The 22,515-nt window shown below is 35.6% G+C and overlaps 1 protein-coding gene across 4 annotated transcripts in view; it reads left to right on the top strand.

Moving 5' to 3' along the window:
• The window catches only part of LOC132126830 (trichohyalin), a 215,925-nt gene extending 200,913 nt beyond the window's left edge, over positions 1-15,012 (top strand). For all 4 annotated transcript variants that reach the window (XM_059538393.1, XM_059538384.1, XM_059538376.1 and 1 more), the window contains 8 exons: positions 975-1,142; positions 2,025-2,162; positions 2,251-2,418; positions 5,192-5,359; positions 5,432-5,604; positions 6,971-7,045; positions 7,200-7,280; positions 14,241-15,012. In XM_059538393.1, coding sequence (XP_059394376.1) covers positions 975-1,142; positions 2,025-2,162; positions 2,251-2,418; positions 5,192-5,359; positions 5,432-5,604; positions 6,971-7,045; positions 7,200-7,280; positions 14,241-14,250 — 981 coding nt within the window. In that variant the 3' untranslated portion in view covers positions 14,251-15,012. The remainder of the gene's footprint in view (positions 1-974; positions 1,143-2,024; positions 2,163-2,250; positions 2,419-5,191; positions 5,360-5,431; positions 5,605-6,970; positions 7,046-7,199; positions 7,281-14,240) is intronic.
• The last annotated feature ends 7,503 nt before the right edge of the window (positions 15,013-22,515 follow it).

The following is a 22,515-nucleotide window of genomic DNA, read 5'->3' as shown; positions in this document are numbered from 1 at the left end:
CTTGTGGAGAAAAGAACATCTGAAAGTGTTCTTTCAGGACAATTTCATGCTTTTGATAATTTGATTAGTGACCTAGAAATAGTACTGATTATTTAATATTTCTCATTAATTCTACATATTAAATTTGTTTGTTTTAACCTCCTTAAAATTCTAAAACTTACTGTATATTTTCTGATTTGAATTTGAATTTGAATCCATTATGGCCTCAGACTTGTGCACACTTCTGTTTAATGCTAAGAACTTGGTAAAAATCTGAAATATGAATATCATTTAGCAACCTCCCAGTTACGATGTTTTGTAAATGATGCAAATGTGCACAAATCAGGTAGAAATATGATTTCATTGCTCTTCTCTGCTCTGAAGAGATGTTAGTCTGAAGCAAAGCTGCTCACCTGGTTGTAAATTTACTCTTCTATCTTTAGAAACTTTTATAGATCTGATCCAAAAGTCAGTAACTGTTTCAAATTAATCTCCCTAATCCCAGTTTAATATCAGTCGTGCAGGAGTATATCTCTAAATTAGCCAGCCATATGAGTGAATATGTCAGCCGTGGAGTTCGCTTCACATCTTTCCAGTTTATCTGAGAAGCTCTGCACTATTAGGAGGTCATATCATGGGGATTCAGATTTGCCTCAGTCTTTTGAAAATGAAAGAGTTTAAGTAATAAACTTACTGCAACTACTCGACATTTGTGTAGCAAAAATGACTATTTCAGAAATCCTTGGAAAAAATAATAAATAGCAAAAAAAAATCAAGAAAAAATTATAAATAGATTAATAATTTAATTGCCATATATGATATATAAAAGTATGTATATGTACTGTAGCCTATGTAATACAGTCAAAGAATGTGATTGTCAGCTGTCTATCTGCGTGTGTGTGTGTGTGTGTGTGTGTGTGTGTGTGTGTGTGTGTGTGTGTGTGTGTGTGTGTGTGTGTGTGTGTGTGTGTGTGTGTGTGTGTGTGTTACTGTAGATGTGTGAACAGGAGAAGCTTCTAAACACACATCAGGAGTGTATTTCTGAGCTGCAGCTCACCATCCACAGACTGCAGGAAGAGGAAGTGAACAGCCAGACTCAGCTGCAGCTGTGCAGGAGAGAACTGGAGACCAAAGATGAACAAGTGCAGAAGCACTACCAAGAGGTTATGGGAACACCACATATTAATAATAATCCAGCCTAATCTAAAGGTGCTATAACCCATCCAAAGCTTGTCATTAGCCAGTACAAAGAAGTTTCAGTAATGAAACATTGAACTATGAGTTAGTAGACCATATCTGTTAACCTGGACAGAGCACCTTGTATCAGCTGTTTGAGTTAGTTAACTATATTGTAGTCAATAACTCAAAGGAATTGTTAAAAAATTATGTTTTAAAAAATTATATTTTTTAAAAGTATCTTATTCTAACTACAGCTACATTTATTTAAACAAAAATACTGTTAATAAAATAATGTAAATTAATGTTACTATTCAAAATAATCATTTTCTGTTGTAATACATTTTTAATTTTACATTATTCGTGTGATGGCCATCCTAAATTTATCAGTTTTCTTCAGTGTCACCTGATTCTTCAGAAACCCAACTATTAAAATGTATTAAACATGAACAAAAACTAATATATAAATATAAACTGAAATAAAATCTATAATATTGAAAACTTTTTATTTTTTATTTTATCCTTTAAGTTTATATTTCCGTAATTTATAAAACCTTAATTGTATTTCTGCTAGTTGTCAAAGTAACATTTTTCATGGTTGTTTAAGTTTCATTAAGTTTTGTTTACATTTAAAACGAAAAATAACTAACTAAATAAACTTATAAATGACATAAAAAAGTAATAAAAATGACAAAAACATAATATAAAATATCAAGGCTTTTGAAGATCTTTTATAACACAGTGAAGGTATTTTGAATGCATCCTTGCTAAATAAAAGTATTAATTTATTTCCAAAAAAAAAAACATTAAAATCTTACTGACCCCAAACTTTGAACAGTAGTGTAAGATAAATGTTCCTCTTTTGTCAGATGAGCGCTCTGCAGGCTACGGTGTCCAGGCTGAAGCTGGATCTGGAGCAGGAGCGGGACAAGGCCCATCAGAGAGGGAGAGAGCTGAGACTGGAGCTCAGCACAGCACAGGCCTCTCATAAAGAGTACATGGAGCTGGTACGTTCACTCCCACTAACACACAGACACGAGGTGAACCTTGCCAATACACTGGAGACAGATATCACCGGTTAGCTGTGTGTTCTAGCTGGCTGAGTACAGTCGAGAGGGTACGGCCCAGAGGAGTGTGCAGGCCCGTCTGCAGCAGTGCCTGATCCAGCTGACAGAGGACAGGGAGACTCAGGAGGAGCGAGTCAGACAGATGAGTGCAGATCTACAGAGAGCGCTCAGAGAGAGCAGCTGCTCTCAGGAGGAGGTAGGACTGATGCATATGTATATTGAGATTCATTGTTCAGCCTATATTTGTCACCATTTACATTTTTAAATTGGCAAGACGATTTTATCCAAAGCAACTCATATGTAAAGTTCATTCAATATATACTTTTTATTATTAGTTCATGCATTCTCTTGCTAATTGAACCCTTGATCTTGGCATTGGTTGTCCTATTTAAGTATTCAGTAACATCAGCCAGAGGAACATCAGCCACTAGATTAATTGCAGTTTTGTAGATGTATATGTATAGTTTGCCGTGATTTTGCCAAGTAAGACATACTCCTGGATCAACATCTTTTGATGATTCTGGATCAACATTATTGTCCAAAAATATAGACTTAACCCAATCCCAATCCCTACCCCTGAACCTAACCCTACCCGTAATTTATTCCTAAAATCAGTGTGAAATGATAACTGATTAACAAGGGTGTAGAAGCACCTAACTCTGATTGTAAGCCTAAAACAGATATTTCCTGAAAAGTTACACCTCAATTCTGATTGGTTGATTGGAATGTTGAACCAGGAACATGTTGTATTGGTGAAATCACGCTCGCTATTTATGAATGGTCTTAATTCAATACAAAATTGAATATGGAAGATTTACTCACAAATGCAATATGTAAAGTAGCAACAATTTCTTTATTTCAGCTTACATTTTCATACCCATACGTGCAAATTTGGTGCGAAATGATTAAAATGAATGTAATTGGCATTTTGTGTTTCCCGTACTAGTAGTATTTGTTTAATTTCATTAAAAGTAAGGAAATTAACATGATATTTTCCTTAAATGCGTTTAGACTCACAATTAGGTCATCTGAAATTATTTGTTTTTCATAATTTTTCTTTTTATATATTTATATATAAAGATTAACCCAAATCTTATAGGTTTAGAGTGATATGATGGCGAGTAAATGATGACAGAATTGTGAGTTTTGGATAAAGTACCTCCTAAAATCAAACTGATAATACGGACTAATACTAATCCTATTGAAGCCACAAACCCAAACCTACACCTTAAATCTGATTTGTTGATAAGAATGTTCCAGAACCAACAGTGATGTCCATAAGGCAGGGAGTTCTCTGACTTTGGCAAACCCCTCAGTGACACTTTGTCCTGAAGTACCTGAAACATGTGCATAACTGCAGTGCTTTGTGCAGACAGTAGGGCCAGTGTAGTTATTTAAACCATTCACTCTCATTCTTTAAGTGCTGTCAGGGTTGTAGGTTAACTCTAATTGGTTTTGGATAACCATCCTCATCATTTTATGGTCAGCAAACTCTACAGGATAACAATAAAACTGAAAAATAAAAAATAAAGTGTCTCCCCTGTCCAGGCCCTACTGTATACATACACACACTCACACATTCACACACAGTCAGACTGCAGAAATAATGATTATGCATGTGTGTTGTGCATCGGTTGTCTGTTTTCAGCTCTGGCTTTTAAAAATAATTGCTGTTGGTGCTGCAGCCGTATCAGAGGAAGGCCAGTAATGATTCTCGCCAGTCGTGTGAAACGTGGCATGCGAGGAAGCGGGCGGAGACAGACGCCTGAATAAAGGCAGTTATGATGCCTGTGTGTGTGTTTGTCTGCCTGGCACATAATTATGGTTGTATAAGGTTGTGTTTTCATATGGTGTGTGTGTGTGTGTGTGTGTGTGTGTGTGTGTGTGTGTGTGTGTGTGTGTGTGTGTGTGTGTGTGTGTGTGTGTGTGTGTGTGTGTGTGTGTGTGTGTGTGTGTGTTTGTTTGTGTGTGTACGAGGTGCTATGATTAAAGCAAGTGTGTGTGCAAATATACTCTGGCCCCCGTCTATAAATCAGGTGTGAATTGAAGAAACTGATGAGTCGAGAATCTCATTTGAGTGTGTGGGGGGATCACAGAGGGATTAGAGTTGGATATAAAGCTGCACAGGTGTCTGAGACTACCTCATAACCCACTCACACACACACACACACGCACGCAGCATTTTAATTGTCTTTCTCCTTTTCTTCACCACTTTTATTGGCTCTCCTCTGCAGTGTGTGTGCTCTGGGTAAAGGTCACTGCGCTCCACCATCTTACTCACTGACAACGTTACTAGCCATGAAACTAGTCTGCCTTTTCATTTAAGCTGAATTATATATATGTGTGTGTGTGTGTGTGTGTGTGTGTATAGAGAGAGAGAATTTTATCTCAACTTGTAACATTTCTCATTTCCATTTAGTTTACTTCAAGATTTATTTTAACTTAAAGGCATTGTTCACCCAAAAATGAAAATTCTGTCATTAATTACTCACCCTCATGTCGTTCCAAACCTGTAAGACCTTTGCTCATCTTCAAACAGAAAATAAGATATTTTTGATGAAATCCAAGAGCTTTAACCATTTGTGAATTTTAATTTTTGGGTAAAGTAAAGTAAATATACCAAAACTATAATAGTATATCAATAATACTTAACACTGATACACACAAAACCACACGTGATGGAAAACATGATGAATAGAAAGTTATAAAGATTTTGTCTTTTTTTTAAGTACATACATTATAAATGCCTTTACTGTCACATTTGCTCAATTGAATCTATCAATGCTTAATAGTTTCTTCAGACAAACCAGTCAATTCAAAGGTAAAAAGCTTAATACAGGCAGTTTTCCCCAAAATCAGGTCAATTAACTAGGAAGTGAACATAGTAAAAGCTATTGTGAAGTTATGGTCTCTGCACATTATGCATTACACACTTGGCCTTTAATCAGGACAGATTTGTGTCTCTTCAGGCCCGGGCGTGTGAGGGGCGACTGGCAGAGCTGCACACCCAGATGACACGCTCACAGCAGTGGGCCCAGCAGCAGATGACGGCCCTGCAGGCCAGAGACGAGGAAGTGCTCACGCTAAAGATGGAGATGGCCTCTCTCAGAGACAACTACGCTGCTAAAGTAGCTCAGGTCAGCCACAGTATCTAACCTCATTTCTATTAGTCTGCTGTGTTTCTATGTTCATTGTCTCTTCCTGTGCAGGTTGAGGCTTTGCTCTCACAGGTGGACGCTGTCAGTCAGAAGTACAGCACAGCTGTGTGTGAGGCCGATGTTCTGCGGCAGTGTTTAGGAGAGGCACGGAGTGACAGCTCTCGACTTCACAGGGAAAGCGAGCTCGTGGTGACCAATGTGAACCAGTGGGTGAAGGAGCAAAAGTAAGAATCTTGTCTTCTGTATTCAACACAAATGATCTTTTTGAGAAGTAATCATTCGGTAGCATGAAACTGCATTGCCACAGTACTTTTTTGTAAGTTTAAAAAGCTAAAAACACAGCTGTTGGAATACTTGATTCTGGCTGGTCGAATACTGCATTCTGGGGACAAATGTTTTTGTATAATGACAACTACATTGTATAATTGATCATGACAGGCAATGCCATTATTCTTAAAACTATTAAAAAATATTTTTTGGTCTATATAAAATAAAATGTTATATTGGTTAAATAGTAATACATATGCATAATTGTTAAATATTAAATATGTATAATATGTTAAATAGTAGATGAAAAATAGTAATGTTGCCTTGCCAACAGAAAGAAATGTTTATGTTGAAGTACTAAAATTACTAAAACGGAAAATAAAAAGAATGCTTGATAGAAATATTCACAAAATCACATAAAATGATGAAAACGTCACTATAATTAAAACGAAAACTAAACATATAAAATTTTAAATAAACTTTCATTAAAAATATTAATGAATGCAATGAGAGTATATAAATAATACAAAAATAACACTAAATTGCTAGTAAATTTCACAAAAAATTACAGAGAAATAGCAAGTAACACAATGAAATATATTGAAAGTAGAAAGAATTTAGTTTTTTGTTGTTGTTGTTTTGTTAAACATACTCCAAAAATCTACAAGTTCCAAAAATATTTTTATAGTGTAGTTTTGCATCACTCCCATCTTTTCTATCATTAACAAAATAATAATTTCAACTCAAATAAGTACTTCATGACTATTTGTGTGTTTATATTTTGTATTTTATAAGTAGCTAATTAACAGTCGTTTATCATTGCCAAATAAACACCTTTATACTCTTTATTTTGAAATATTGAATACATTTGAATAAATGAAATATTATAGAAGTACCTTTTTAAAGTGTTTAACAATTGTTTTTTGTAATTTGTTATGAGATTTACAAGCAATTCATGAGTGAAAACTTTTTTTTTTGTTTTATTTTATGTTTTGCTGTACCTTTGTCACGCTTTTAGTGTTTATATTGCAATAATGACTGTCTGGCCGAGTAGTGTTTTCCCTTACGTAACATAAAATGTGAGATTTTACTGCATTACATGTCACAGATCGTATCCCATGTTGCACTGCATAGTTGCTGTTGAAACCAGTATATAGATTTACAAAGTCTAGAAAGTGTCTGTGGTGCATCAGAACTTTTGCATCCAGAGAGAGGCAGTGTTACAATGGCTGTATCATTATCATTCAGCATCATGGTTCATTGTGACAGCAGCTCACAGCTTCCTCACTGCAGCCCATTATCTCTGCCCCTGCTCCATTCCAGGCACACTAATGAGAAACTGGCACTCAAGATCAAGGACCAGAGCAGGAAGATCATCCACCTGACAGCTGAGAGAGAGTAAGCCCCACACACCCTGTCCAGAGCTGTTTCCGCTCTTCTCAGATGGAGTGTGTACAAACATGCATTTTAGGTCCAAGTAGCAGGGAATGTGCATGCAAGGATACAGAGAGAAATGGGATTAGGTTGTAATGTTTGTCCTGTCTTCATGCAGTCACCTTCAGGAGAATGTGAAGGGTTTGCAGGGGGATATCAGGAGGCTGAAAGCAGAGCTGGATAAGCAGAGTGACAGAAGGTAACACACACTCCAGCACAAAGCCTCTAGTTGAAAGTTCAAAGTTGAAGACAACATGAAGCTGAAGTTTTTAACTGACTTTACTACCGTATTGTGACATATTTCAGAGTGAAACGGCTATTGAGTAAGGAAAACAAATGTTGATCAGTTTCTGATTGGACTGTGAGAGCTGGTCATCGCTTACAGAAATGGAGGCAGATCTGAACGCAGTTGGCTTAGACACTGACTTAGTCATATCAAAGGATGAGCATGCCACAACATTCTGATTAAAGATTTTAAAAAGTAAAAAAAAAAATCAATCAATTATACACTACCATTCAAAAGTTGGAGCAGTGCAATTTATTTATTTTTATTTCTATTCATTATTCATTATTATTGTTTTTATTTATTTTTTTATTAGATGCACATTACATTTATCAAAAGTGACAGTTGTTAATGTTACAAAAGGTTTGTATTCCAAATAAATGCTGTTCTTTTAATTTATTAAAGAATCCTGAAAAATACGTACAGAAATATTTAGCAGCACTGTAATCAACATTGATAATAATCAGAAATGTTTATTGAGCAGCAAGTTATATTATAATAATATGTTAGAATGATTTCTGCAGGAAAATTATGTGAGTGGACTAATGATGCTGAAAATTCAGCTTTGAAATAAATTACATTTTAAAATATATTAAAAAGAAAATTTTTATAATTTTTCTCAATATTACTATTTCAGTTTTTGAACAAATAAATGCAGCCCTGATGAACATAAGAGACTTTAAAAGCATTCAAAAATATTACCCCAAATATATATAAAATTCATTCACAGCTCAATTGCTCGCAATAAATCCAGTAACTTGTGTTAAGAAAATCCTTTTTGGTTTCATGTTTTATTTATATATATTATTATTATTATTAGATTCTAGATTGTCTTTGATCCTGTAATTGGTCACTATCTTAGTCACTGTCTTGAATTATAATTTTACATGGTCCTGCTGTGTGTTTTATCTGACAAATATGCAAGTACAAATAATCCATGTAGCCCTCCAGTGATCTGCATGCATAATTATTATACCTATAACAAAATATTGTTCCAAATCCTTGCCGATTGAGAGAATAGCATGCCACGCTGCAGAAAATATAAACTTTGCAAATATATTTTATGTATGCTACCCTGTAGAGTGTGTACTTCTCTTCATTTGTGTATTCTTGGGAATATATTTTGTTAAGATTATCTTATTTGCAACAATCAAGTGTTTTTCACGATAAACTCACAAGTTACAATCGTCATTGAGTGCATATTAACATTCACCTCTGTGGCAAACCTCCAGTCTGCAGAATAAACAGGTATGCAGGTTTCGTCTCAAATCACCTGTCCAGTTTGATCTTTCTTCTTCTCCTCTTATAATTCCTGAATGATCCAGTGCTGGCCGTTTCCTATTACACCTCTCCCTGTCTTATTATTTTTTCTCTCTTCCTCTATTCTCTGTTATCCTGTACTTATGCATAACATCAGCAAGGCCATCTTTGTTGTGATTAGGTTGTTATTTCTATTAGATGCAGAGAAAAGGTGTCCTATACCCACAGTTGAAGGTGCGTGTCACCATTAGCCACCTCATTCTGGAGCGCCTGTCCTCTCACCACTCAATGATCCCACTCTGTAAGTACAGGCTTATCCTCTGTAATGGGTCTGGTCTGATTCACACTTGTGAAATTGAAAAGGAGAAGTCTAGAGATGATTGGAGAACTTTTGGCATAGTAGCGGCCAAGGGCTGGAGCCCAATCATTGGGGCGATGTTGACCGATTATCCATTCTCCTCCCTGTTTGTTCTGAAGGTCACATGCACCTTACTGATGAAGGAGAAGGAGCAGGAGAGTCAGAGACCTGCTCAGGCCTGACTTTATAGAGTTACAGTACTTCAGAAGTTTTATTCAAAGAAAAGTCAAAGAGCCAGTGATGCGTCTGGTATTGCAGAAAGTATTGCAGACTTTCTGGTCACCACAGAAAGTCTTGACTAAAAATGCATTTTTTAAGAAATGGTTCACCCCAAAATAAAATAAAAATTCTGTCATCATATGAATTAATTTCTTTCTTGGAACACAAACTGTTCCTCAAAGTTATAATGGCTACTGAAGATTTGGAATGAATAATCATACAGTATGTTTTAACAAAGCTGCATTACTGCTAATATTACTATTTGAAAAATGTTTGTCACCTATTCAAAAACATGTGGCCCAACTAACATGCAAATATATATGCCACACACTACATGACATTAATACAGATAATATTTTGTTTTCATTTTCATTTTAAGTATTCTTAGTACTTCAACTTATTTTATGTCAGGTAAATGTCATGGTAGTATTTCCCCAGTATTGACCCCAAAATTAAAATGTTGTCATGAATCAATTACCCCCATGTCGTTCCAAACCCATAAAAGCTTCGTTCATCTTCAGAACACAATTTAAGATATTTTGGATGACAACCGGGAGGCTTGAGACTGTCCCATCAACTGCCAAGTTACACTGTTGAAGTCCAGAAAAGTGTGAAAGACATCCTCGGAATAGTCCATCTGCCATCAGTGGTTCAACCGTAACGTTGTATAGTGAAGAGAATACTTTTTGTACACGAAGAAAACTAAAATAATGACTTTATTCAACAATTTGTCTCCTCTGTGTCTCTCCACATCACCGTAGCGCCATTTTAGAGAATATGAGCTGAACATTTTTTTTTTTTTTCAAATAAAAGCGTACAGTAAATACACATAGAAAATCTTTGTGGCACAACTGTCACAGAAGAGCGTACGAAAAAAACGTGAGGGTGAGCAAATAATGATGCTTATTGATTTATTGAACTGTTTCTGTACGTGTACATTTTTGTTGGTAGATGTAAAACCAGTAGAAAGGACAAACAACATCCACACTGCCCAACCAAACCAAAGTAAAGCTCAGCTAATGTTCTTCTAGGACACCCCAAATCCCTTCAGGAGAGAGTAAATACAAATAAATAGATAGGAGAGGAAATGGCTTGTAGGCTTGTGGTTTATTTATGGCAGGCAGGGCTTCTTCTGCATGCATGGATTCCCAGCTTTCATTAAGTGTCATTACTAGAGCTCTTAAGGCAGGTGTGGCCTTACAAATCTACTGAGACCTGACATACAGCCTGATTCGAGGCAGCATGTATATAGATGGACTCTTCCAAGAAGAAGGGGCTTGATCCTTTGGATGAGTAGATTCAGCTGTTAGTAAATACAGAACAGTATGACCGCTTGATTTGTTGTGATAAATAACTTATAATAGCCTCAGTCGTTCCATCAGAAAGCGATGGTCGTGTTTATACCATTGCGGAGGAGGGCATATATGGTCGCATTTAATGGTCATGCTCTTAAGCTTTTTTTTTTTAAAGAGAAATAAAAAAGAGATGCTTTTACAAGACATGCTTTCCCCCCAAACCTCGCTATTCATTAGCAATTTCCACTTTCCAGTTGACTTCTTGCAGCGTCCCCTGATTGATGGAAAGCTTGCCATGTTTATTTGGATATCAGGGAATGAAATATTCATATTGTACGCTCTTCCAAGCAAAAGTTATCTGGGTGCAGCGTAAATGGTACTTGGGATTAGATTTTCACAGCAGATTGCAGTTATTAAAGAGAAAAAAAGGAGGGGGTTACAGGGAAGCTGCCATCTTCTGGGGAGGCAATCTATTTCTTTTCACGCAGACTTGGAGCGGCTGCATAGCCTCTTAATGCACTGGAGCAAAAGTGCTTTGGTCCGCAACCTTTCACGCCTTCCTCTCCCTTTTATATGATTGAATACTTAATAACTTTGACTTTGCTTTGAAAGCCCGCGCCATGGGGCCTGTTCTGTTGGCTCGTGGTGAGACTGGCGTACCTGAGTGTTTGTCTGCTGCTAAGTGCCCTTATTACCAGCTGTCTGTCAGCCTCTTTTGGACATCATTTCACTATCTTTATCTTAAAATCAGTCTGACTTTTAGGCTGTTTTCAAACTTATGATGTGTTTTTTTGTCTCTTGTGATTGTTGCTTGTCACATTGTACAATGTGACCCGGGTAGGATCTTAGTTAAAAGCCTGTGCAGACTGTGCAACATTATTTATTTTTTTTATGTCAGGCTGTGTAATAGTTGGACATAACTGACAGCGTTTACTGGAGATCAATCGCGTCATATGCTCATTGACTTGCAAAAATAAAAATGGTACTTTGCATGCTAGAAATGAGTGAAATGTGACTTTTTCTTTACATGACAACAATTTTACTAAAAACTTTTTTTGAAAAGTTTCAAAGATGATAGCATTGTCTAAAATGATCCCTGTTCACACAGGTACACAAACTGAACTACTGGATACACAACAAAAACAGTTCCACATTGACAAGTGTTTGTGTCAAGGAGTTTAGAGGTACTTGCAACTCTGGTTTAAAAGAGTAAAAGGCATTTTTGTAACTCATAACTTCTGGAGAGAAGTAGTGCAGACACTGGACAAACGTTTCAGTTTCCATGTGTTGTCCAATGGTCTTCGCACATGCTATCAAATGGAGTGTACTTTGAAAGGCTGTGTATTCAGCTGTGTTTGTATATGCTAAGTGGTCAAAAGTTGGCCAATAATGAAATAAATCTTTTACAGTTCTTTTACCAGTTTGTCAAGTGCAACAAATGTGGCCACTTTACACAAAGCTTTTGTTCAATATCTTTGTCCAAACCTGACACCACCACTAGTCAGTTTTCACATTGTACCTTTGATTCCAAACTCCAGTGTGTTATTTAGGTATACACTCTACTAGTTTTGTAATACATTTCCCAAATGCATGTCCATCTTTTATATTTACTTATATAATATCAACATGTATTGATGGGTTTTAGGATGGATATTCATGTACATATGGTAAAATGTATAACACGTACATAAATGCACATACAGTAGATATATTTGTTTATATATAATATTGTTACAATTCCTAATATGTGGTGAAAGCTGTGGTGTGTAATTGTACTTAATGAAGCCCTTTCTATTCCACCATAAGTGCTGTGGTTGTAGTCTTTTTATTCATGTCGCCTGACTCTTTGCACATGCTGAAAGGCTGTGAGGTCAGCTGTACGTATACGATGAGCATTCATGTCAAATCTGAAACATATTTTAGGCATACAGTTAGTGGTAAAAGACTACCTTACGATGAAAGAAATCGTACAATTCGCAAAGTTTGTCTCAAATGCAATAAATCATATACTTTACAAGCCAACAAACCTGATATTACCTCTGTCCCCACTAGAGTCACTTTTCGCATGTACCTCTGATTCCATACCCTAGTATGCTGCCGTCATCAACTATAACTTTTCTTGCGTTTTTATTCATGTTTTTGTCACTTTGAATTCAGCACCAAATCTTTAAACACATGAAACAGCACCTGCATTAGTAGTTCGCTACTAATTCCGTTACTTGCGTACAGATAATGTTCCTATTAAGTGCTGTCAAACGATTAATCGCATCCAAAATAAAAGTTTTCATTTACATAATATGTGTGTATACTCTGTAAATGTTTTATGGATATACAGTATAAATACACACACATGCCTGTATAATTTCAGAAAAAATGTATATATATATATATATATATATATATATATATATAGGTTCATATATATTCTATATATGTATATATAATATCAATTATATGAATGTAAATACATACATATATACTCTATGTTTGTGTATTTATAAACACATAATAAATACTAATAAATAATAAATAAGTACTACAAGTACCACAAATTATGTAAATAAAAAAAAAACTTTATTTTGGATGCGATTAATCGTGTGAAAGCTCTAGTTCCTACCCACTGTGAAACATACCTGAGTTTCAAATAAATTGCACCCCAGACCATCTTTTGAAGATAACTCAGTTGCTGTTTATAAGAAAATGAACCAAACTCTGACGTCAAATGGCACCAAAAGCTGTAGTGTGAAAGTGTCCTTAATGAAGCGCTATCTATTCTAAGTGCTGTGGTTGTAGGCTTTTTATTCAGGTGGCAACTGTCTCTCTCTCTCTCCCTCCATCCCCCTTTCCCTGACACGCACAGAGCTCATTAGCACATGGCATGCTCGCAGCCCTCGCCGAATGTGACCCTGCCTAATTGTGCAGCAGGTTCATTTGCTCGCCCTGCATGATGTAGTGATTGCTTATTTGTTCTCCTCAGGGCTTCTCTCGCACATTAAAATGATTGACTCATTTCATTCAGGGTACATTTACTGAGCTTTATTTGATAAGCCCATGCCCAATCTACCCACGTCCATCTTATTCTCATGCTCAAAAGTTCTAATGTCTACCACTGCGGATTATTATTCATACAGCTGATTGTTTCCCCGGTTAATTATCTGGGTTTGAATAATTTTGCATGCGCGAGCCTGTTTATCCTTACAGAATTAAGCAGCACAAAAGGTCTCGCATTAGCCATGCCGCTGAAGTCGCCGATGAGCCCATTGTGTATGCTAAGCTGTCTGAAGCAGACAGTGAATTTCTCCTTAAATAAAGGGTGAAATTTGCATGCAGCAACAGAGACATGGTGCGAAAAAAAAGAGATACATATTTAGCTAATAAGCTGGATTTGTTTTCCACAGAGACCATAAGCCTTGACTAAAAACCTTGATGAACTGTTCAAGAATGAGAGTCCTCATTATATTATATGTATATTCGTCTGTAACCTTTGACCTTTCATCTTCCACACAACAGTGGTCAGACCTTCAGTGCTCTCAGAAATCAAAAGCAGAGGTAGAAAGAAAGAGAAAGAGAGAGATGCAGCTAGAATAGAATATTTATCTGCCAGTATCATGAGCAAGACTGTAATCATGATGAACATGTCTGGAAATAATGGTTGTTTAGTTAATTGGAGGAGCCCATTGAAGCAGTAATGGTCTTGTTTATGAGGTGGCTGTAAATAAAATTGCATGTTGTTTGTTCTTTCAGTGAAGAATGAGGCAGAGGAAGAAGAAAGCACTTCCTGACCACCAGCAGCGCAAGTCTGTGCCAGTCACTGCCTGATCGACATGGATGGCTATAGAACTGTTTTCTGCAAACAAACTCACTCTTGGATCCTTTCTTCATCACTGACTCGATGAGTTCTAGAATAATGTGATTATCAGATGATGACTGGTAATGACCTTATGACATATAATTGTCCAAAATAGCCAATCAAATCAATTTGCCAACTTCTGTCCATCAAACTTACTGAATTGTCCGTCATACAATTAACTTTCTGTCTCCTATTTAGCAAATTACCAGCATTATGGTAAAAAGTATGGTCTTGTTATGGTGCATGTACTTCAGATACCAGGTATGCTGAGAGGCAAGTGAATGCAGTTTTGTTTGTTCCATTCCTGAAAGGAGTCGTTAGTCTTGAAAAAATACTAAACTTCTGAATGATCATCCAAAAGCAAAACATCTCTATGTTTGCACAAAGGAAAGGAATAGTAGAATACAGTGTGATCAATGTAAAAAAAAATAGAATCATTATGTTCCTGGTTGTAAAAAATATTGGTTGTAAAAATGTGTGAATACTGTAGAAAATGCATGCAAAATTTATATAACGATTCTGATTTTTGACCCATAAATTTCATGGTTTAAGGCAGGTGCACAGACCCAAAATAGTTCATGCAAATGATTTTTTGATCTTTTTGTTGTTAATGCCATGCCCTACTGTTTGAGCTTCAGAAAAGCACACACACACAAAATTAAACTTTATTACAAAATTTAGGTGAAAAAATAAAAATACTGTTTATAATGTTATTATAGCTGATGTTTTAAAAAATAGTTGTTAAAGACTGTTTTAAAAAAATTTTTAGTTTTATAGTTTTTACCGTATTTTTTTGTGTGTGTGTGTGTGTGTGTGTGTGTGTGTGTGTGTGTGTGTAAAAACAATTGCATCTAGAATATTAGCACAATACGAGGGATAAATAGCACTCTGCTTTTTTAGGACGTTGATATTCATTCATTTTTCATTAAATACAAAGACCACATAAATGCAGCCAAGCTTTAATTTAAGAAAAACACACACAAAAAATTCACTTGTCCTGTTTGCATCTGCAGAAAGTGTCCATTACATTACATTACATTTACATTTAGTCATTTAGCAGATGCTTTTATCCGAGGCAACTTACAAATGAGGACAGTGGAAACAATCAAAAAGAGCAATGGTATATAAGTGCTATAACAAGTCTCAGTTAGCTTAACACAGTACACGTAGCAAGGGCTTTTAAATAATATAATAAATAAAAAGAAACCGCAAGCTAGTGTTAAAGGTCTTATATATATATATATATATATATATATATATATATATATATATATATATATACACGTACACACACACACAATTGAATTGCATAGTAAGTGAAAAGAAAATAGAATACACTTTTTTAAGAATAGAATTAGAATAGTGAGTGCTAAAGTTAGAGGGTCAAATAAAGATGGAAGAGATGTGTTTTAAGCCGATTCTTGAAGATGGCTAAGCTGCTCGGATTGAGTTACATTACATAATTTTCTTGTTTATTAATGTCAATATTTATGTCAACTTTCTAGCTTCTTCACACTTAGCTAGTTTCCTTTGTAATTTCACTATTTTCTCATCTTACGTTTAGCTTTTCAGATTAATAACCTGATACAAAAGCCTGTGCTTTCTGTTTTTCTGCACAGTGATTTTAAGTAATTTATTCCAAAATCATCAGGTACATCATTCGCATATACATCACCGACTCGCATTGTCAAGTCATAAGTACCTAAGTATCTGATGCCCCTCGTGTTCATTTATATACAGACATCAGCTGCTGATTTATTTTTGTCTTTCAAATCAAATTTGTTGACATGCAATACTTCATTTTAATGAACATTCTGCTGTGAATCGTGTGCCTGGTTACATTTCTAGTTTACAGAGATGAATGAGAGTGTGAATTCTAATGGCAAGTAAAGTTTCAATGCTGCTTCTGTCATAGTTTGTGGTTTAAAAAAGTTTAAGGTAATGCTTGCATTATTTGTAGATTAATCAATCATGTAATAATGCCTCATATGACTGATAGCCTAATACCTAACATTTTAATGGATTATACGTTAAAGGCAATGATAAGATTTCAGTGATGTTGTAGCATTAATACGCATTACAACATAAATAGCACTTTTAAATGATTAAATAATGTCATGCCTTATTCACTATGTCATCATGCAAAACACAAATCAGTCAATAAATCTGATGCATGTTTGTATTTGGCAGCTTTTCTAACTAGTCAGGATTAAATGAAACCATTTCATTGGATGACTGGAAGACGGCAGTAAACTGTCTATTTTCCTTACGTGTCAAGTGCATGCTTTTAATTTTTCTATTTTAAATAACGATGCTATTTATAATAAAATCCTCTGCTGCTGCTCTGATGGTTGTGCTCACATGTGCATGTGGAGAGTGTGTCGGTGATTGAGGGCTTGTTTGAAGTGTTCTGAGTCAATGATAGTTGAACCCCAAGTGACAAGCTGTGAAATCAATAGACAACAGTCGATATCCAACACTTAAGGTGCCTGTTGAAAAAAAAAAAAGGATGCCAATAATTGTTATTAATACTCCGATTTTCCCAGAGCACTATTTAAGGCCAATCCTAGTGAAACCGACTTCTCAAACACAATGGTGCCCTGAAGCTACGCAACCATAATCACATGCAAAACAAGGTTGTGATTATGTTGTAAATAATGAGGAAGGGCTGTGAACAATAGTGTAAATAATAAGTGGGTCATATGCATTTGTGTAGTGCTGTTGATCTTCGCACATCTCATTTCAAGCTCATCTATGAGTGGGTTGTGTTCCAAGAAAGGCAATAAAGCAACTTGGTGCATGCTATATAATAGACAAATTATTTGTGATTGTTAAAATTAGGTAACAAGCAACATTTAAAAAAATGGATGAAGGTGCTTTATTAATAATATCCTGATTTAAACACTATTTTATGCAATATATGATTTGTCAACAGTAATATTTTTTTTTTTTTTTTATCGTTCCACTCATAGGTAAATTATGGAAGCCCTTTTCATCCACGGAATGGAAAAGAATTGTGAGATATAAACTCGCAATTACAAATTATAAACATAGAATCGCAAGATATAAAGTCAGAATTGCAAGATAAAAACAGACTTTTTTTCTCACAATTGCGACTCTTGCAATTCTGACTTTTTTTCACGCAGTTCTGAATTTCTTAGTATCATTTGTATCATGCAATTATGAGGAAAAAAAATTCAGAATTGTGTGATAAAACGTTGCAATTGCCTTTTATTTTTTTATTCAGTGGTGGAAACAGGCTTCCTATAAACTGTATATAAAGAATATATATTTTTCAAATAAAAAAAAGACTAAAGACTACTGGAGTACATTTTACAAGAAAATAATATTTCAGTCTTTCTACTTTAACTTTAATTTAGCGTGTTGCCATTTCTTTGTAATATTTGTGAACTTTACTAGCAAATTTTATTTTGGAGTTAAAATTGTATCAAGGTAAATCCTACTCCATTTTTTTCCCACTGTGATTGTGCAGACAGATTGTGGATGCATCAGAATTAATATATATCCCTGTTTTGTAGTGAATGAAAACTGTAGCCTAAATAAAAGTAGTAGTATCTCCAAATTCACAGTATTTGTAAAACACTGAATGTTGGTGAAAACTACCTGCATGACCTCTTTCCACCGAGGTTCTTCAGTTCGCGTCAACGGACACATTACTAAGTAAAACTCATATTCACATAGCATACAATTTAATGATCGTAAGGGAAGTGATTCTTCAAAATATGTACCTACTTATGTCTTTTTGGACAGCATGTCAGTAGTGAGGAATTTACATAGCTACAACAAGTGAGCTCTGAGTGAGTCATTGAATCATTCACTCCTTTTCCACTTCATTCAAGAACAAAACACCAATACAGAGTAGACAAAGTGGCAATACTGTGCCTAAAACAAAGACACATTCACATTTATTGTATAAAACATGACACTGGCAGAGCTGTTTCACAAATTTAGGAAACACTAAATAGTTGTCAGAAGTGATTTATTTTAAATGGGACAGTTTATTGAACATGTAGACAATATATATTTTAAAATACTATATCCATATGGTGTACAATATTGAGCTCAAAGAGGAAAATAAAAAATCTTTTTTATTCAGAGGCAGATATATATATATATATATACACACACACAACTATTGTAATCAATCTGCCACATGCCTTCCGTCATTCATAAAAAAGCAAAAGGCCTTTTAGTATCATCCCAAAAACATTCGCACTTCAAGTCGTGGCTCATGCATTAAAATGTAGAAAATTTTACATTGACAGTAGTGCAGTCCGTTCCCATTGAAAGCTGAAATGGAGACTCACCCTATTGCTTTTCTCTTTGTTGACAATGACAAATACATGAGATGATCCCTCCATCTTTAGTCACCCCTAAATCTCAGAGTGGAGCGGGGGGCATAAAATGAACACGCTTCAAGAACCAAAGCATCTTGGGATCCCGAGCTCATCTGTGAGGTGAGGTTTTTCTCTTAAGCCACCGGCTCCTATTCACACGGACACCAAGGCCATTATAATTTCCTCCATCATCACCAAGACCTTCAGCTGAAATCTCTTGGAAAGATGACTGCTGGCACTGCCATTCAGGAAGAGGATTTTCAAATGTCAGCCAATATCAGAGATTTGCCTCATTAAAGAGGGCTGAGGGGGGCTTCTCCCCAAGACCATTATTAGAGGGAAGAGTTCAGGGGATATATCGTCTATAGTGGTCTGTCTATTATTTCATATTGCTAAAAACTCTTCAGGGGAATACGGGTAAAATATTTAACTAATAGATCCAGACCATAATTTCCTGTTTTGTTTTAAAAGTTTTCTGAAATGTTGTTTAAATATGCAAATGAGGCTTTATTTAATTATATATGGACACATTTGCATACATTCTGAGAACAGAAATGTGAGCACTGTATGAAGCCAGGTTCAAAATTCTTGATTCATATTAATTACCTCTTTTTATCGCTCCATAAATCAGAAATAGATATGAACTCAGAGATATATGGGAAATAAACTCAGAATCCAGGACTAACTTTCTAGCATTTCCAAATTTACATCTCGCAATTCTGACTTTTTTCTCTGAATACTGAAATAAGTTGTGAAAAAAAAAAATGAAAAAATAAGATAAAAATTTGTGGCTTTTTATCTGACAATTGACTTTTCTTGTAATTGCAAATGTATATCTCTAAGTTAAGATTTTTAAAAAAAAAATTTGTTTTTTTACTTTATTTCTTGCAACTGCAAAGAAAATCATCCATTGATTTAAAGCACAGTGCAGGAGAAAAAGACTAGTTTTAAGAAAACTGCCTGTAACGATTTGCATTATAATTAAAATGTACAGATGCAAATACATAAAGTGTACTAAACTCTTAAAAGTGTATTTAAGGAAGGGTTTTTTTTTTTTTTTTGCACTAGTTTGAAAGAAGTCCAGTTATGTTAGCCAAATAGCTCAAAACCTCAGAACTGACCTGGGTCTGAAAATGGTTTTGCCATTAGTGTCTTGTCATGTCTTTATCATCAGACCGCAGGTAATCGCTTAGCATCATGTAACATGTAACCTTCTACACCCTCCTTGTGATGTTCATGAAAATGCCTTGCAAAATGAAGAAAACAAACACTCGGTGAAGGAGGGTCATCAATCATAATTATAATCAGTGTATTGCCTCACCTCTGGCTGATGGATGTCTGATTAAATGTCCTCTGGCTGTGGTGAATAATTGAATTCTGGGATGTCTGTCTGGTGAGCTCACGCTAATAATGATTACAGAGTTGATCTTTCGGCTTCTCTTTGAGCTCACCAGGTATTTTACTGAACTCTGGAATATCAGCTGGAATTGGAAAGAAACAAAAAAACACCAATTAACAGTAAAATGACTTATGACACTTGAAATGAATTTTTGATCAAAGGGTAGCAGCAAATCGTCTGAAACCATGTTCGTGAGGCTCTGGTCCACTGCTGTGTCCAGATCAGTCCTCCGGGTGTCAGAGTTTTCACTGGCCAAAGTAAAAGTGAAGGCAGCTCGACTACATTTGGAGAGTTCTTACTCGATTGCAGCAAAGACCATCTGCAGGTAAGAATCTGAACAATGAACAAAGCTTATCACTTTAAGTAGTTCTGTGTTGGTCCTGAAGTTTCCCAGCATTGCTCATTTTGGATTGTGACACCCAGGGAAGTGTCAAAAGCTGCTCCTGTAGGAGTTTAACTCCAACGCTCCTGTCTGTAACTGAAGTAATCCTGACGACCCTCAGCAGACATCTCTCGTGTGTGTTTAATTAGGGTTGAAGCTCAAGACTGCAGAAGTGTGGCCTTCCATCTGTCTTAGAGTTACTGTGAAGCTGATGATATGGACCATGTGTTTTAAATCAGGGAGCCATCCAAAAAGTGCCATATACTGGGTCGGGAGTCACTGGTTGTTCCCTTTCCTATTTCTACCTCTGAAATTAGCAACACTTACATTTTCATACTTTGTGTTGCATGATTACCAGTATTTTAGGACTAAATAATGGTTTTTCTAAATCATCTTATAGAGACTGTGGAAACACTAGAATAATTTGTGATGTGTAATAAAATGTAGGCTACTCACTCAAAGACCACGCAGATGAGTTTTGTTTCATGGTCAGAACAGATTTGGGGAAATTTTGCTTTGCATCACTTGGTCACTGCTGGATCCTCTGCAGTGAATGGGTGCCGTCAGAATGAGAGTCCAAACAGCTGATAAAAACATCACAGTGACTCGTGAAGTGGAAGGTAGAGTGTTTGTAAGAAACAATCCATCGACAAAGTCAAACCATCTGAATCAAGAGAGAATTATTTAGACGGTTTATTAGTTCAAAATAGTCCAGAGAGGTTTTATTAAAAAAAAAATTGTTTGTGGATTTGAGAGGACAACAAGGGGTGGATCTTTCACTGTTATGGAATATGGCCAGGTGTTTTGACCAGAACTGACACTTTAAAACGCTTTAATGATTCATTGGTTTCTTGCAAATAGCTTCTTACGTCACAAGATCTTAATTTATGGACTGCAGTTGTGTGACTTGTTGTTTTTATCAGCTGTCTGGACTCTCATTATGATGGCACCCATTCACTGCAGAGGATCCACTGGAGAGAAACTGACATTAACAATGAATAGTTATTAGCATTAGTTAATAAACACAACCGTTTACTGTCTGTTACTATTAACAGATACAACCTTTCATTTTAATGCATTATCAAATTAATTTGCTGTTAACTATTATAGTATTGTAAATGTGCAATTACAAAGAGTCAGTGCTAACTGAAGAAACATTTCCTAATTGAACATAACTAGAAAAATGTCCATCACCTTATAATATTTTATTAATTTCCAAGATTTTTACAGACCTGGACAGCACGCTTTTTAAACTCAGTGGTATTTCCAGGAATGTGGGATCAAATGACAAAATGAAGTGTGAGTTTGAAAAAAATATTTTTATTTTTTTATTACTTTTTGGGGAACAAAACGAGACGCTGAAAAAGACCCAAGGGCAACGGTCAAAGATGAACATTCAGTAAATGTTTACAATAGAAAAACCACACAATGGATAGCAGAAATTAATTTGGTGTATACAGCCCTGCTAATGCTTTTTTTTAACACACTAAATACAGTGATCCAAACACTACCAACAATTAAAGCATTTCTATATTCATTTCTTTAATATCTAATATAAAACGGTACAATTGAAATACAAAGGAGACACAGAATGAACTTTACACACTTTCAAAAATAGTCATTCCCGGTTTTCCAGCCTTTCTGAAAACAATGCGTCACGTCTAAACATGTTTTGACTTCTGCCCATCTAAATCATACAACAAGAGAAAGAAAAAATCACAATATACAGAAATACTGTACACATCAGTGATGGAGAAAAATAAAGTTCAACAGACCTCTTTTTTTCAGTTTCCAAAAATGCAAACAGAGCAACAGAGCTCTGGAAATCAGAAAGAAAGAGAAATGGCCCTCGGTGGCGAGCGGTTGATCATGTTGTGGATCGGTCAATACACAGCACATCAGCCCAATTGCATCAAAGACGACGCAGGATTTGACCGCCGCCTGGTCAGCGGTGTTTCCAGCGGAGTGATGAAATATTCTAGCAATGTTTTTGTCAGAATAACAAAGACAAGCTTCATCCACAGGGGATT

The sequence above is a fragment of the Carassius carassius genome, chromosome 3 (genome assembly GCF_963082965.1).
Source record: "Carassius carassius chromosome 3, fCarCar2.1, whole genome shotgun sequence".
NCBI lineage: Eukaryota > Metazoa > Chordata > Actinopteri > Cypriniformes > Cyprinidae > Carassius > Carassius carassius.
The sequence above is the reverse complement of the archived record's forward strand: the minus strand, read 5'-3'. Positions and strand labels throughout refer to the sequence as shown.